General features: G+C 40.8%; 1 protein-coding gene across 1 annotated transcript in view; it reads left to right on the forward strand.

Annotated features, from left to right (window-relative positions):
* The window catches only part of PLCE1 (phospholipase C epsilon 1), a 337,915-nt gene that overhangs the window by 144,675 nt on the left and 176,750 nt on the right, over positions 1–16,490 (forward strand). Inside the window, exon 5 of the mRNA XM_039230185.1 lies at positions 4,214–4,535. Within this exon, the coding sequence (XP_039086116.1) occupies positions 4,214–4,535 (322 nt within the window). The remainder of the gene's footprint in view (positions 1–4,213; positions 4,536–16,490) is intronic.

The following is a 16,490-nucleotide window of genomic DNA, read 5'->3' on the forward strand; positions in this document are numbered from 1 at the left end:
GAAGAGCACACAGAGCACATGTTGGGGGAGCCTAGTATGTGCTTATTATATATATCTACAGCCATGTTCATATCCCATTAAGGCAGTGATCACACTCATATACTAATGGTGACCAGATATTGGCAATATGGGATCACTAGAGAGTGATAGGGAATGGAGCCAACTGGAGAACTCATGCCCCAGGTAACGCTGGTGGGTCTGTCCATTTGACACCACATGGGAATGTTCATTGTTGCCAGATTATTCCAGTTTTTGTCAGTTTTGTTCCAGCTGTAATGTCAGATGTGCATGTAAACTTTCTTGATTTTATTTTTTTAAGTTTATATATTTATTTTGAGACAGACAACGTGAGTTGGGAGAGGGGCAGAGAGAGTGAGAAAGAGAGAGAATCCCAAGCAAACTCTGCACTGCAGAGTCCAATGCGGGGCTCTAACTCATGACACCTGAGCCAAAACCTAAAGCCATATGCTTAACCGACTAACCCACCCAGCTGCCCCTAATTTAATTTTTTAGAGATTTGTTTATTTACTTAAGTAATTGCTACACCCAATGTGGGGCTCAAACTCATGACCCCAAGATCAAGAGTTACATGCTCTACTGACTGAACAATCCAGGAGCCCCACTTCTCTGATTTTAAAACATTTTGTGTCAGATCAAACAAGTCTTTTGCCTGATCAGGTAAATCTGACCCATGGCTAGCCAATGTGTCACTCCCTACATTAAGCACTGGTTGGCACCTCTATATTGCATCACAATTATCTTGAAGGCCCAAAGAGGAAGGGGGCCATAGAATAAGGCAGAGATGGAGCAGTGAGATGATAAGAGAGGCAGGACTTCAAGAAAGATGGATAGTTGTTTATTTCAGAGGTCAAGGAAATGAGAATAAGAAAAGGCCACTTGAAGGGCACCTGGGTGGCTCAGTTGGTTAAGCATCCGACTTCGGCTCAGGTCACGATCTCATGGTTCGTGGGTTCAAGCCCCACGTCGGGCTTTGTGCTGACAGCTAGCTCGGAGCCTGGAGCCTGTTTCAGATTCTGTGTCTCCCTCTCTCTCTGACCCTCCCCTGTTCACACTGTCTCTCTTTCTCAGAAATAAATTTTTTAAAAATTAAAAATAAAAAAAAGGAAGAAAAGGCCACTTGATTCAAATAAGTTATTTGGTACAACAGTCTTTCCCCGGCTATGTTCTTGGAAGGAAGGAAGGAAAGAAGGAAAGAGTACAGGAGAGGAGAGGAGAAAAAAGAGAAGAAAAGCAAAGAAAAGCAAGGAAAAGCAAAGCAAAGCAGAGAAATCCATGGTCAAATAACATACATGAGAACCACTCCAAACACTCAGTTAACAAAATAAAGTAGATTTCTTTGGCCCTTTTCTTTACTCTGTCTTTAATATTCTAATATGCAATGCAAAACTTCAAAAGGAGAAACATGTACTGAGTTTTTCAGTGATCAAGGAGTCCTTATGTCATACAGTTGCTCTAGATATAATGATCTGAGGAAAATGTTTAGGGAAACCTGGATGAGGGACTGAATGAGACATTGGGAATCTGAAGGAGTGGTGTGGAAACTGGAATGCACAAGGTAACGAGTGAGAACATAATGCGCCAGTGGAGCAGTGTGGCACATAAACAAAGTAGATAAACCCATTAGTACCCAAGAACTGCCAGCATATCAATCTTTGTAAAATCTTCTTAGTGTCATTCCTTTGATAAAAACAAATAAGAAAAAAAAAGTGAAGCATTCCCCACCTCTGATGGATTAAACCTCTTTTCCTGGCCTTCAAGTCTCCTTTATCAGGCCAACTGACCTCTCTAATTCCCCAATTATGCTCTACACTCACTCTTTTCTCTAAATACCCTGCTTTGCTCACTGTCTTTAGGGCATTTACTGTTTTCCAGCCTCTTCACCCTTGCTCACCATGTGAGTTGACTCCCCCAGCTGCTCTGATTAGAACTGTGCTTGTTTTCTAAGGCACAGCTCATATCTGCTTTTCCTTGGAAGACTCCTTTAGCCATCAAAGCTCACAGTGGGTTCTTTTCTCTGAACTTCTAGAGCATTTAAATTTCTGAAGGACTTATTTGAGACATAGTGTGTTGGAGATTGCCAGTATGACTTGGAACTGAGAGAAGAAAAGCATGTCCTGATATCTGCATCTCTCAACCTCAGTTTGCCCTCAGAATTCATTCAGATAAGATTAAGATGATATTATTCACCAGCACATAACAGCAAGGGTATAAACCCCATCAAGGTGAATTTCATAGACCATATTTTGTTATTATATAACCACCTGCTATTCCTTGAGAATAGAAGAGTCCATTCTCTTCTTTCCCAATAGTAGTGGGTGCCGTTTGTAGACACTAGGCTGATCACTTTCCATGTATTGTCTTGATGAATCCCAGAACATCCTAAGAAAAGGTGTTAGTATCCTCACTTTAAAGAAGAGGAAGCTTTCTCCAAACATTCAAGTCAGCTTGCTCATGCTTATGATGCTCTTTCTAGCTGGTCAAGGCAGAGCCAGCTGCACAACTCCACATACCTGATACCAAAGCCTGAGCTCAATCTGTCTCAGCATACCATCCCCAAGGCTACATTGGCCACCAGAAATTTAATGACAGAGAATTAAAGCTAAAGATTTAATACTCTTCTTCAAGTGGCAAGTACATACCAGTATGCTCCAGAAGGCAGAGTAGAAATCTAGTTAGAGTCAGTACAGTTTGAACATCTGGGGGTGTTCTAGGTACATTCTACAGTCTCTTAAGGACCTAGCATAGCTCAGTGATTGTCCTCTCAAGTGCCAGTGAGAGGACAGTTAAGGCGGGATTTGGAGTGCGCAGCATCACAGGGGCACATTCACAGCCTGAAGGACATTCAAGGGTCTTCCCTTTCTTGGGCACTCATGGATGTCATGAGAGGGCTTGACCTCCATTTTCACCCTACTATGAGCTTTTTGCTTATCTGTCTCCATACTAGACTGTGAACTTTCTGAGAGGAAAAGGTATCATATTTACCCAGACCTGACACATAACTGGTATATAAACACAAAATAACTATTTGTTGAATGAATAATAAGGCAAGGTGCTCAAGGTGGCATAATGGAGACAACACATTTCAGTCAACTTTTATTCCACCATCAGAAAACTAGATTAACTCACCCATGTTGTATTTCTTCCTTATTACCTATACACTACCCAGGAGTCTCAGGTTTCCCAGAGACCTTGACAAAACCCAAAACCTCCCTGCAATAATGTCAAACCTCACAATTTCAGGTCTCATCTTCTAAACTGGATTGTGCAATTTTTCAGGAAAGGAGGCATGTGTTGCTTCTTGTACATGCTCCACATCTTTCAGCACGCTGCCTCCACAGAGCAGGATCTATATAAATGTTGAACAACTGTATTGGAAGTATGGTTGGAAGCCCATCCTAATAGTGCAGTCTCCTTGCAGTACTCTTCTGGCTCATTCAGTGGAGACTGTGACGCTTGATCCAGGGTTATGAGTTCAAGACCCACATTGGGTGTAGAGATTACTTAAAAATAAATCTTAAAAAAAAAATTGTACAATCTCCTTGAGATAATTTTTTTGGTGAATTTAGGTGATAAAGGGGAGAGGAAATTAGGATAGTGACAGAGACAGAGCAACAAGAGTGGGCAGGAACTGTCAATGCATTGGAGGTGGGAGGTGAGAAAAGATGAAGAGGGAAAAGGATTCAAAGACTTTGGACCAAACTGATGGATTGAAGGATTGTGCCCAAGAGAGAAATTTAGAACTTCTCTTTCTCCATGATCATCTCATCCTCACTTCAGTTTGGGCATAGAGAAAAGATTCTTCATGAATGTCAGGTTGAAGTGTTCCTTGGAGGCAGACAAACCTGGGGCAGTCAGACAGGCAGGAGAGTCCAAAAGGACAAAAAGGAAAGGTTTGACTTTGTCACCCTGCATAAGAGCTTTGCTCTGCTAAGGAGGAAGAGGAGAAATTTGAGCTGAATATATTTTTGGTTGGAACAACTTGTAAGTACTCTGTTTGATAGCACGGTTGTTTGAATGACCGATTTCATAACTGCACATAGCTTTTCCAAATAAATGGTGTCTGTAGAATGTTCAGGTTAATTCATGAGTCCAGTGCTCAAGAGTGTTTGCGCTTAGAGCAACTGAGACTTCTTTTTTAATAAGTCATCTTGGCATTTTGTCAACAAACTAATTTGCTTTTCTAAGAAACTAGATTAATACTTCCTGTACTCTGTGCTATTCACAGATCTACAATGCAGTGAGAAGGGGAGAAGAAATAGAAAATACAATTGGATCTCTTCTCCATTTCTTCACAAAGCTCCCAGCCTCTGAAACAGCCCGTGAAAGGATTAGGGTTGGCCCGTGTTTAAAGCAATGTGTCCGAGACACCATATGTGAGTACCGAGCCACCCTCCAGAGGACGTCCATATCTCAGTACATCGCTGGGTCTCTCCTAGAAGCAACCACATCTTTAGGAGCAAGAAGTGGCCTACTCAGTACCTTTGGAGGATCCACTGGACGAATGATGCTAAAAGGTGAGGTCTGAAATTTCACTTTTAATTTTTCATCTTTGAGTGCAGAAAGGAATCTATGTTAACATGTATGCATCTCCTGATGGAAAATTGAGTTCACTTAGAGGCAATTTTAAATAAATAAAAGTTGCTGCCTTAATAGACTATAAAAGGTAGTCCTTTATCAAAATCCTTTCTGGTGTCAACATTCCAAACAACAATCCTTAAGGTTTTGACATTTCATTTCCAAAAGAAGTAAATGGTTTCAAGGCTACCTTTAAATTTTTTTAATTACTCAGATAGAGGGTTTCTCCTAGTGGTAGCCTATGACAGATGTCAATTGCTGTGATAAGATGCTTGTAAACAAGTGTGGTTATATGGTCACAGTGAAAACCAACATGGATGTGGAACAGAGTGAAATATAGTTCTGCCTCTTACACAGAATCAGTAGGTTCATATGGACCAGAAAAGGCCATCTTCCAGGGACTCTCATCTTAACAAACAGGATAGTCAGGCATCCTGCTAAAAAATGAAAGCCAGTGGAAAATGGGACCCATCAGCACCAGAACTTCCTAGCTACTTCCCACAAGTATGCAGACAGGCAGGTCAGAAATGGCAGTGCACCAAAGAACCTTGGAGATCTGTGCACTGCACAGCTGTCACAACCCACTTGGCAGCCGTCCTTGGCAGGAAGCTGCCAGCCAGACAGGGACCATGCAGAGCAACGTTCCACTGCCTGGGGGATGCCAAGAGCTCGATCTGACATCCGGCCATTTCTCTCAAGGAGAGCAGCTATTGTCCCTCTGCAGCAAGCCACAGACCTGTGGCTAGCAGGCTGGTGACCTTCCACCTGGATCCTCAACCACCCTCCCCACACACACACCCTGGGCAGGCCTGACAGAAGTACACACCTCCCTGTGTACCATGTGGGTACCATGTTGCTTTGTTTCCTAAAATAATTTTTTAACTTTTGCAGCGTGGTTATACATAATGAGTGAAGGAAAACACAAGGTGTGTGCTTAGAAAAGCATAGCATAAGGAAACCAAAGGGTTTCATATGTTTTTCTTTTATTCAATCTGTGTTTTGAGGCCCTGCTAGGTGCTAAGTGCTGGATAGGAAACAAAACATAGCTTCTGCCATCATGGAGCTTGTAGTCTTTAGGTGGTAAGCAGTTTCCCCTATGCACAACACTCAGGATTTCTCTACTCTGTTGTGGCTCCTGGTGACTGCCAAGCTTCCGTTCTCCATCTGTGCTCTTCCTGAGAAGTTGGGCTGAGATTGGCATGTGGAGTTGTTGTTGCTTCAAGGCTTGTGACTCTATGTAAAGACCTCATCCTGTGAGTTAATCAACCTGTTTGTCAGATACCCGATCTGTACCCAGCAGAGTGTGTAGGTGTATGGGAGATTCTGATGAAGTACCAGTCAATTTACTTGCCTTCAGGTTCTTTATGAGCCTAATGAGGAGTCCAGATTGTGTGCACCAAGTATTCAAAGAATAATATGATACTGCAGGGAGCTGAGTACTAAATAGTGTGGAAGTGGCTCTAATAGTTTAGAATTTAGAGAAGGAGTTAATGTCCTTTGTGACAAATGGCTTTGCCCAAAACAAACAGAAGTCAACAAAAACCACTTTCTGTCTTCTCCATTAATTGCAAAGAGACAAATCTCCAGGCTCCCCAACCAAGGCAGCTGCCTCCAGTCCTACCCAGACCTTGGGGAAGAAAAAAGGAGGCTGCTAGTTAGTGTGCCTGTTGCCCTGATAGTAACTTTATCTCAGTTGCTATTTGTACTTCCCTTTTCAAATCAGAACCTCAAGGATCAACATTCCCAGATCAGAGATTCATTGGACCATCAACTCATGTGTTATCTTTAAATTGGCAATTTATACAAGAGTTGGGAGTTTCTTTAACTTTCTGTTTTGTAGCTCTTTAATGGTTTTTGATATCCCTCTGTAAGTAGCTTTTGCTGACCTATACAATTAGCTTCTGCCTTGGGCTTCCTTCTGTAGCTCTGACTTGTTCTCTTGGAAACCTTTTCAACTTCAGTGCCCTTTCCTGTAGAGCCTTCAAAATCTGTACATGCCATAGTGAAACATATGTTTATTTTATTTTTTTTATTTAAATGTTTATTTATTTATTTATTTATTTATTTTACAAATAGTTTATTGTCAAATTAGTTTCCACATAACACTCAGTGCTCATCCCCACAAGTGTCCTCCTCCATGCCCATCCCTCCTCTCCCCCACATCCATCAGTCCTCAGTTTTTGTCAGCATTCAAGAGTCTCTCATGGTTTGCCTCTCTCCCTTTCCCCCACCATTTCCCCCCTTCTTCTCCCCCATGGTCCTCCGTCAAGTTCCTCCTAATCCTCCTATACGTGCAAACATATGGTATTTGTCCTTCTCTGCCTGACTTATTTCGCTCAGCATAACACCCTCAAGGTCCATCCATGTTGCTACACATGGCCAGATTTCATTCTTTCTCATTGCCATGTAGTATTCCATGGTATAGATAAACCACATCTTCTTGATCCATTCGTCTGTTGATGGACACTTAGGCTCTTTCCATGTTTTAGCTATTGTGGAGAGTGCTGCTATGAACATTGGGGTACATGTGCTCCTATGCCTCAGCATTTCTGTATCCCTTGGGTAAATTCCTAGCAGTGCTATTGCTGGGTCATAAGGGAGTTCTATTGTTAGTTTCCTGAGGAACCTCCACACTGTTTTCCAGAGGGGCTGTACCAGTTTACATTCCCACCAACAGTGCAGGAGGGTGCCCGTTTCTCCACATCCTCGCCAGCATCTAGAGTTCTCTGATTTGCTCATTTTAGCCACTCTGACTGGCGTGAGGTGGTATCTCAGTGTGGTTTTGATTTGTATTTCCCTGATGAGGAGGGATGCTGAGCATCGTTTCATATGTCTGTTGGCCATCTGGATGTCCTCTTTGGAGAAGTGTCTGTTCATATCTTCTGCCCATTTCTTCACTGGGTTGTTTGTTTTTCAGGTGTGAAACATATGTTTATTTAACATGCAGGGGAAGAAAATACACCCCCAAAAAACCATATAGGCGTTCAAAATCATAGAATGTTTATAGAATCTGTAGGTTCAGCATATTGACTAACTGGGTCTTGGAGTCTGTTGGCCGTATATTCCAGTGAGGGGTCTGGAGCACATGCTGGCTGTGACTTGGTTGTCTGCTTCTTTTCTTGTTCACTATGTGCTCTAGGGCATCGAATTGGCCAATAGCTTTCAGCTCTGTATTGCTAATGAAGATCTCTGGGAAGTGTATAACACAGGCTCAGTTCCCATTTTATAAATGACTTGTATTCCAGAAGTTCATTTCTCAGAAGCTACGTGGAACTTAGAATACTTTCCTAGAGAAATAGTATTAAACATTGTGATTTTGTTTGATTCTAATCCTGAAAAACCTCTTTAACCCATAACACAGTTGAAATCTATATACTTCTCATGGACTAAAGAGAAAAACATGATTATTGAATACTGTGAATCAGCCTCCAAGGAAAAAGCAATACAAAAGGCACTTCTTATTTAAGGATAAAATACACTTCTTAATTAGGGAAAATAAGTTTAATTAAGATGAGTAGAGTTAAAATGAAAGCCTTATGAAGATTTTGAAAAGAACCCTGGGCCATTGTAGACATTTCAGATGTTGGAATCTAGTTCTCTTGTTGTGGATAATTTCATTTCAAAATTCATACCTATATAAAAGAATCAGAAGGTTATTATCCCAGTACTTCCCCTGCCCCTGCCCCTGTTTTTCAAATGGAGGCTTATAAATGGAATGAAGAAGGGAAGAAAGGCAGGGCATGATTTAAATTCTTTTCCCAGAGGAAAAGGGTAAGGAAGAAAATGACTTCTTCAATGAAAAAGGTAATTTTGAAATAAACTAAAAAGAGTTTGGAAAGGTAGAGAAAAGGGAGGAAGGGAAAAGACAAATACTGTTTGATTCCATTTGTATAAGACACTTAGAACAGTCATCATCATAGAGACCAAGGGCTGATGGGGAACAAGGAATGGGGAGTCATTGTTAATGAGTATAGAGTTTCTATTTTATAAGATGGAGGGTTCTGCACAACAATGTGAATGTATTTAATGCCACTGAACTATACACTTAAAAATGCTTAGGATGCTACATTTTATGTTATATGCATTTAAACCTCTCACTATTCTCCCCCAAAAAGAATAAAAAAAATTATTAAGAGAAGATTGACGGATTCCAGCTCCGGCTGGGTCCAGAGGTCCCTGAAGGATGAATGGTGCTGGCGAGGGAGGGAGTGAGAGAGCCACAAGAATCTTTCTGGTCACTAGGCAGGCATCTCTGCCCTGTCATTTTTGGTGTCTTTATTTACAGGTCAAACATTAACATGGCATCAGAAAATGGAATTTTTACAATGGGTAGTTCTCTGTGATAAGATGTGTTTGGAAAATGTACAGAAACAGGTTTTACAGAAGTCTTCTTGCAGAACTGTTCCAATTATAGTGAGGTTGAGTAACTAAGAAAATAACAAGGTGTACACATTTTAATAAAACTAAGATTAAGTCATAGGTTTGTAGATACTCTTATCCATCCTCATCATAGCTGCCAGTGTAAGGGAAGGTGTTTGTGGAATGTAGGCCTTAGGGAAGGGACTGCTATACATCATCAGTTAGCAAAGGTATATGTGGTAACTTATGTTCTGCCCTTATCTGTTCCTTCTCTCTAAGCTAGGCTCTTTGTCTCCAGGCAAGACTTAATTGTCCAGTTATATTCTTTATGGCACCAGAGAGCCAACCATACCTTTAAAGAGTTTAGGTCATTTCCAATACATAGAGTAGCCTCTTCGAGTGCATTTGCCTTGTGTCTAGTTTTATGATTTCTTGAATAGCTAGGGCACAAGAGACATTTTCGGTTAGCTGATTTACTGTTGAGCTGTATGAATCTCTTGGACTAACGCAACCATAGAAACAGAATTGTACACATAAAGGTCAGTCTTTTATGAGTAAGGGTCATTAGCCTGTTCATAGCTCAAGGGAGAGTATGAAGGGAAACACGACCTGCTGGAGACATGATGTCTATTCCCATAATCAAAAGAAGAAGTTCCCACAATAAGTTCCTTCACAAGGTGCAATCATCATACCAGGGCCAGAATAAGGGGACAAGTCACTCCTGATACTGATCAACAAGGTACCTAGGGGGTCAGTGCTCGAGCAGAAATAATTGAGTGGGGGTGGATATCGATCATCATCTGATTGGCAAGAGACCGTACAAAGTTGCTTTAATCTCACCAGGAGTTTTCTCAACTAGTGGGCTCAGAATAGCTCCCACCAGAAGATGTTATGAAGGTCTTTGGTCCAAGGTCTATTAAGATGTTAGAGAGACCCAAGTTTGTGAAAGCTTTCACATGATGAATCTTTGGGAGGTCCAAGTTAACCCATCTTCTGATAATAGTTATGATTAAAAAATGAGGGTTGGAGCAGGCTGCAGTAGATGAGAATAGGAAGAGAAAATGTCCAACCAGTTGTTCATTAGTCACAAGACATTCACCAATCAGGAACTGGTGACTCAAGGGTTGATTGGCCAAAGTATTGCACTCTTGCTCCTTTGCCACAGTCTATAGGATTCTGCGAACTCTTCAGCACCTCACTGAGTTTACACACCTTGGATGGTACAGGTGGCTCTAGAAAGACAGCCAACAATCAGTACACAAACATTCCTAGTTTTCTACCTTCAGGAACACCAAGAATGGTCTAGCTCCTGAGTTGAAAGTTTGCCAAAAAACGTGAAACATTTTCTGATATGAAGCATTAATTTGCAAGGGTGTGCCCTTGATTACAAAGGTGTGCTGTCTCACAATAGAAAATGGAGAGTTTACGCCATCTACTTCTAGCCTGGGTCCCTTTCTCCCCTTCCTGTTAACCTTGCTAGAATCTCAAGATCAACTCCCTATAACAGTGGCAGTCAAAAGAATTATTGACATCAGTAATCAGAAAGTTTTCTAAATCCAACACCTGCTTTTGTTTTTTTTTTTTCTCCAATGGACTATCTACTGAAAATTACAAAAGCAAACTAAAGTAAAAAAGAAAAGAGTGACATCTCCAATATTAATGTAAAGCACTGATAGTAAAATTGGAAGAAAAAAAAGCAGTTATAAAGAAAAGGATTTTTCATTATAAGGCAGTTAAGTGCTTTCAAATGTGCATATTGGACCAGCCAATCTAATAAATTTTGTACATTAAACTCAACATTTCCTTCTCAAATAGTTGCTAAGTAAGTTTCTAAATTAAAGGATTAAATATTTACATACAACCAGAACAAAGCTTATTCATATTTAAGTTATGTAGTAGAAAAGAAACTCCACTGTTCATTCTAACCAGTTTGAGTGTGTGTATGTATAGGTAGAGAATAGCTAGGGGTGCCTGGGTGTCTTAATTAAGCATCTGATTTCAGCTCAGGTCATAATCTCACAGTCATGAGTTCAAGCCCCACGTTGAGCTCTGTGCTGACACTGCACAGCCTGCTTCAAATCCTCTGTCTTCCTTCTCTCTCTGCCCCTTCCCCATGCTCTCTCTCTCTCCCTCTCTCTCTTTCAAAAAAAAAAAACTATATTAAAGATATTAGTCATATATAGAGTGTAAGTAGAATATTAAAGTGAAAACAAAAAAGTGCCCTACATATTTAATATTCTTATTGAAAGTAAGCAATATTTTGTTTCTGATGCAAAGTTCTAATTAAAATTTTTGACTTATTTTCTTTCACTGCAATAAGGATATTCTATTTGTGCATTTTTCTAAAATTAGTACCTTTAAGGATAAAAACAAGAAGTCATAATAGGAATATATACACACATTTGAACTATGTGACTGTACCTCATAAATAATTTAGTTTATAAAGGCTGTCTTAGTTGACTTCCTCATAATCAAAATAATTACCCTCTACATGCCTACCAAGCAAGGAAAGGCATATGCATACTTCTAATTCCAAGATTGAAGTTTATATAAAGAAATCCTCTGACTTATTAGTTTGGTGGCCTTGAAATTATTTTCTTGGTGGTTAAAAGTATGGTTTAATGTAATTTAGGGTATGTGTCTGTACCAGCTAATCAACTAGAAAGTACTTGTTCACTGCCCACTGTGGCTGAGTACTGTGTCATCTCTGGGAAGAATGCAAGAGATCACATCTGGAAGTCTTCAACTTGAACAATAATATTTCTCACTCCAGAGAAAATGTAATATTAGATTTTAGGTCTATTGAGGTAGCTTTTACTACCTGCCAAGAGATTCATAAAGCGCTGGACTGTTCAGTTGATGGTAGGGTCTATAGTTTATGAGGCCAGTAAGTTTGGTGGGCACAGAAAAAAAACCCTGTGCCTTGGGTCCACAGTAGTCAGGTTTCATCCAAGACTGTACTCTGTGCCTGAGTGTGACCCAGGAATGGAACTCCATGTCTAGATGTGACCCAAACATGCTGAGATGTGACTGATCAGTATGACTCTACATTCAGGTGTAACCTCAGAGTAAATCACCAGATGTCACCCAAGCAGGTCACTCCATGGCCAGGTGTAACTGAGGGTTGTGACTCCTGCTTATAAACAGGGGGTGCACCTAAAGTACAAGGGAAGGGTGAAGTCACCTGCCTCAAATATTACTGGAGACATGATGCTTCTTTCTTTTTAAAAAAATTTTTTTAATATTTATTTTTTGAGAGAGAGAGAGAAAGAAAGGGTGCAAGTTGGTGAGGGACAGAGAGGAAAGGGAGACAGAACTCACAGCAGACTCCAGGCTCTCAGCTGTCAGCACAGAGCCTGACACAAAGCTCACTCTCCTGAACTGTGAGATCATGACCTGAGCTGACATCAGACACTCAATCAGCTGAGCCACCCAGGCACCCCAGCATGATGCTTCTTAAGTTAAAGCATTAAATCAAAGTATACTTTGAAGGGCAAAGCAGAGGAATTACTTTTTTTTATTTTTAGTTTTTTCAAGATGACTGTTATCTTTGAGATGTTAAACGTAAAGAGAAAAATTGGGTTAGTGGAAGGTTAGAGCTGGGAAGAATCACAATAATAAATAATAATACTTCCTAACATTTTCTTAGCTCTTGCTCAGTGCCAAGTATTGCTCTGAGTGCTTTGCCTGTGTGATTTCATTGAAAACCATTCAGTGGTCCAATAAAGAAGATACTATTCACTAATGAAATTGAAGCCCAGAGACATTAAGAATCTTGCACATGGGTGCACAGGTAGTCAGGAGTAGTGTGAGCACTTGAATCCAGGCAGCCAGTTGAGTGCATACTGTTTTCCAGGCAATGAAGCAAGCTCTTTGTCTGCATTATTTTACATAGTCCTTATTGTGGGTTGACTTGCATCCCCCAAAAGAGATACGTTGAAATTCTAATCCCTAGTACCTCTGAATGTGCCTTGATTTGGAAATAGGGTCTTTGCAGATATACTCAAGTGAAGGTGAGGTTATTTTCAGTGAGACTGAACCCCAAACCCAGTAACTGGCTTTCCTTATAGAAGATGAGAAGGGGAGCACCTAGGTGACTCAGTCAGTTGGGCGTCCGACTTCGGCTCAGATCATGATCTCGCGGTTCTTGGGTTCGATCCTTCCATTGGGCTGTGTGCTGGCAGGTCAGAGCCTGAAACCTGCTTTGGATCCTGTGTCTCCCTCTCTCTCTGCCCCTCCCCTCCTCATGCTCTCTCTCTCTCTCTCAAAAATAAATAAACATTTTAAAATTAAAAAAATAAAAGAGGAAGAGAAGAGACATAGAGACAGACCTACATTGTGGTGAACACCATGTGATGATGGAGGCAAGGGCTGGAGTGGTGCAACCACAAGCCAAGATATATCAAAGACTGCGAGACCCTACTAGAAGTTGGGAAGAAGCAAGGGAGGATTGTAGCCAGAGTCTTAGAGGAAATGTGGCCCTGCCAACACCTGGATTCTGGATGTCTAGCCTCTAGACCAGGGACAGGGGACATTTCTGTAGTTATAAACCATCCCAGGTGTGGTAACTTGTTACAGCAGCACTAGGAAACTAAGACAGTTCTTTTGGCAATCCTGTGAGGAGGAAATTATTAGCAGCAGGAAGTCTTCAGGGGGTTGTGTTTCATGATAAAAAGCTTGGATTTTACCATGTAAGTAACGAGAGATACTGAAGGTGTCTGAGGAAGGGTGTGGTTTGATCAGATTGGGTTTTTAGAAAGACCCATCTGGCGTAAACCTCCAAGGAATCAAGTGGTGGGTGTGTTTATAGAATCAAGGAATATGTAGTCATTGCTATTTGGTAACACTTAATTGAATGAGATAATTTTAGAGCCAAGGAAAGAAAACACTAATTTACACTGTAGGCTTTAGATACATCAAACTTATACAAAATGAAAATGCAAATACACTAAGGAAGTTTTTGAGCTGGCTCAAGAGCCATTTTCAGTGTTTTAATAAGCCATCATCAGCAACAGGGCCCTGGAAGCATTGCAGGACTACTTTGGAGCCTCCCTTACTCCTGTCTGAACTCCTCTCCCCTCCTCCCAAGACACCAGCTGCCTCTGGGGATCCAGAGCCTCCTTGACTACACCAGCCCCTCTACTCTTCCCTCATGGCCCCATACTAACATAATTTCCTATTCTTTCTGTAGTGGATCCCAGCTGGGCTTTGTGAACAGAGTGACCTGATGGGTTAGAATAGAGATCTGTAGTGTTGACTGGTGAGGGAGATTCCTTCAGGAGGTCTAGGGACAGATGGAGGAGCTGATGGCAACTGGCAGAGGGAATGGGGCACACAGATGCAAAGACATGAGACAGGAAGAGACACACTGTGTCCAGGGGACTACTGGTCTACCAGGCTGTTCTGGCCGAAGCTTGGAAGTACAGAGGCTAAGTAGGAAGGCATGGGGCTAGGGCTGAGGGAGAAAATAGGTCCCCATGGGGCTGTATTTAATAATAAAGAGCTTGGATTTCACCTTGTAAATAATCAGAGATGTTGAAGGGTACTAAGGATGAGTGTGATTTGATCAAATTGGGTTTTTAGAAAGATCCATCTGGCTACAATAAGGGGTAGGACTGCACAGATTGTCATCCTTAACCCTGGCCTAACTGTCCAAAGTGAAGCTTCCTGGGCTTCATCCCCAAACCTACCGAATTAGTCTCTGATACTTCAGGTGAGTGTGTTTGGTGTGGAAGGTGGATGGAAGGAAAGGCCAATGAGAACCAGAGGCATTTAGGAGGCTATTGCTAAGGCACTGTTCCTGGTAGGGTGTCATTGGCACATTTAGCAACTGGTAAAAATTACAAAAAGGCCCCCCTTCCCACTCTCCACAGGGTGATACAGCCTCATATCCACACATATCATTTAGTGCACAGCATGCCGACTGGCTGGATTTCAGACTTCTTTTCCACTCAGGTAAGCACCTTTGTGCAGTGTACAAACTGTTCACTGTACCAAAAGTCTGAATCCTGGGGAAGTTGCAGAGAGGTATATATAAGAGGTAGAATTAATAGAATGTGGAGATTGAATGGATATAGTATGGATAAAGGGAACTGAGCCTAAGATGACCATTAATTTTATCTTTTAAAAAATCATTTCTTGGGCATCTGGGTTTCCCGGAATCAGGCTTTGTGCTGAGTGTGGAACTTGATCGGGATTCACTCTCTCCCTCTTCCCCTACTCATGTTTTCTCTCTCTGTCTCTCAAAATAAACAAATAAACTTTAAAAAATCATCATCTCAAGTCCTTCCCATTTGTTCTGACTGGTTAAAAATAGGATCGTTGGATCATATGCCTACTCCTGCCTCCTTCCCTACTATCATTGCAAGTAATCAGGAAGTTAAGGGACCATTAAATAATAAGTATTGAATTATTGCATGTAAGTGCTAACGCCTCTAAAATAAGAAACTAATATTTATGATTTTTTAAAAAAGTCCTAATCATCGAATTCAGAAAGGTGATTAGTGAAGAGGGCAACCTGTGACAGTCACTTGTGGTTTCCATATTTGAGCTGGTTGTGAAAATGTCAAGTCATCGTTACAGAATCTCAAAATGGTCTGTGTTCCTGAAATTTATTTGCAGTATAGTTGTTTGAAACTCTATAGCCACAGACAAAACAGCAATTAGATTCTAAGCCTTCCCCAAAATACTTATTTGACAGAAATAAAACTGAACTCCTGAGTATTTTAAATGAAAAAGTCCTAAAAGATGATTTTCCTAGGTCAGTATTACATGTTCCCCAAAACCAAATTGCAATAAGAAATTGTTGCATTTATCCTGAAAGAGGCTAGTTTAATTAGAGAATGGTAAAGAACAGCTGAATAACCCTGAGGGAGTCAAGAAATACATTTAAATCGAAGGGTAAAGCATGAAGTTTAGTTTTTAAAGCTGAGGGAGTTACCAATAGAAAAAAGCTAAAAATATATGGCTTGTAATAATTGGGAAAATGGGCCTAATTCCTCATCTCTCATTGAGGTGATTGAACATATTCTTCTTTCAGGGGAAGGGAATATATAAAGAAATAGTGATGTAAACCTTTCTTTTATATAAAGAAATAGTGTTAGGACATAACTGCCAAAGAATAGATACAGGAATGAGCAAAAATGAGTACCTCCAAAAGATGCCTTTTACTTGCCATCTTCTACTCATCTATACTGTTTGGATGTTAATTTCCATGAGTACATACTACGTGTATTGTATTTTAAAAGAGGCTTCTGAGCCTATGTGAAGATTCTACTGGATTCTCCAATATCATTGTTATCAGTTGCCACACTGAAGACCATTTGGGGCTCATATTCAAATGAGAAGACAGAGAAGGAGGACCAGAAGTTTTGTTGAAGGAGGGTGGGAGAGGAGCTCAGAGTGAGTACAACAGGCTCTTCTTTGTCCTGATAGAACTGTCAGCCTCTGAGTTGCTTCATAATTAAAAGAAATTCAATGTGAGTATCGTTCTGTCTTGAATTCAACACTGTGTTATCTTGAATAATTGACTTTCC

This window comes from Hyaena hyaena, unplaced genomic scaffold (genome assembly GCF_003009895.1).
Source record: "Hyaena hyaena isolate Hyena2069 unplaced genomic scaffold, ASM300989v1 scaffold_44, whole genome shotgun sequence".
Classification (NCBI taxonomy): Eukaryota; Metazoa; Chordata; class Mammalia; order Carnivora; family Hyaenidae; genus Hyaena; species Hyaena hyaena.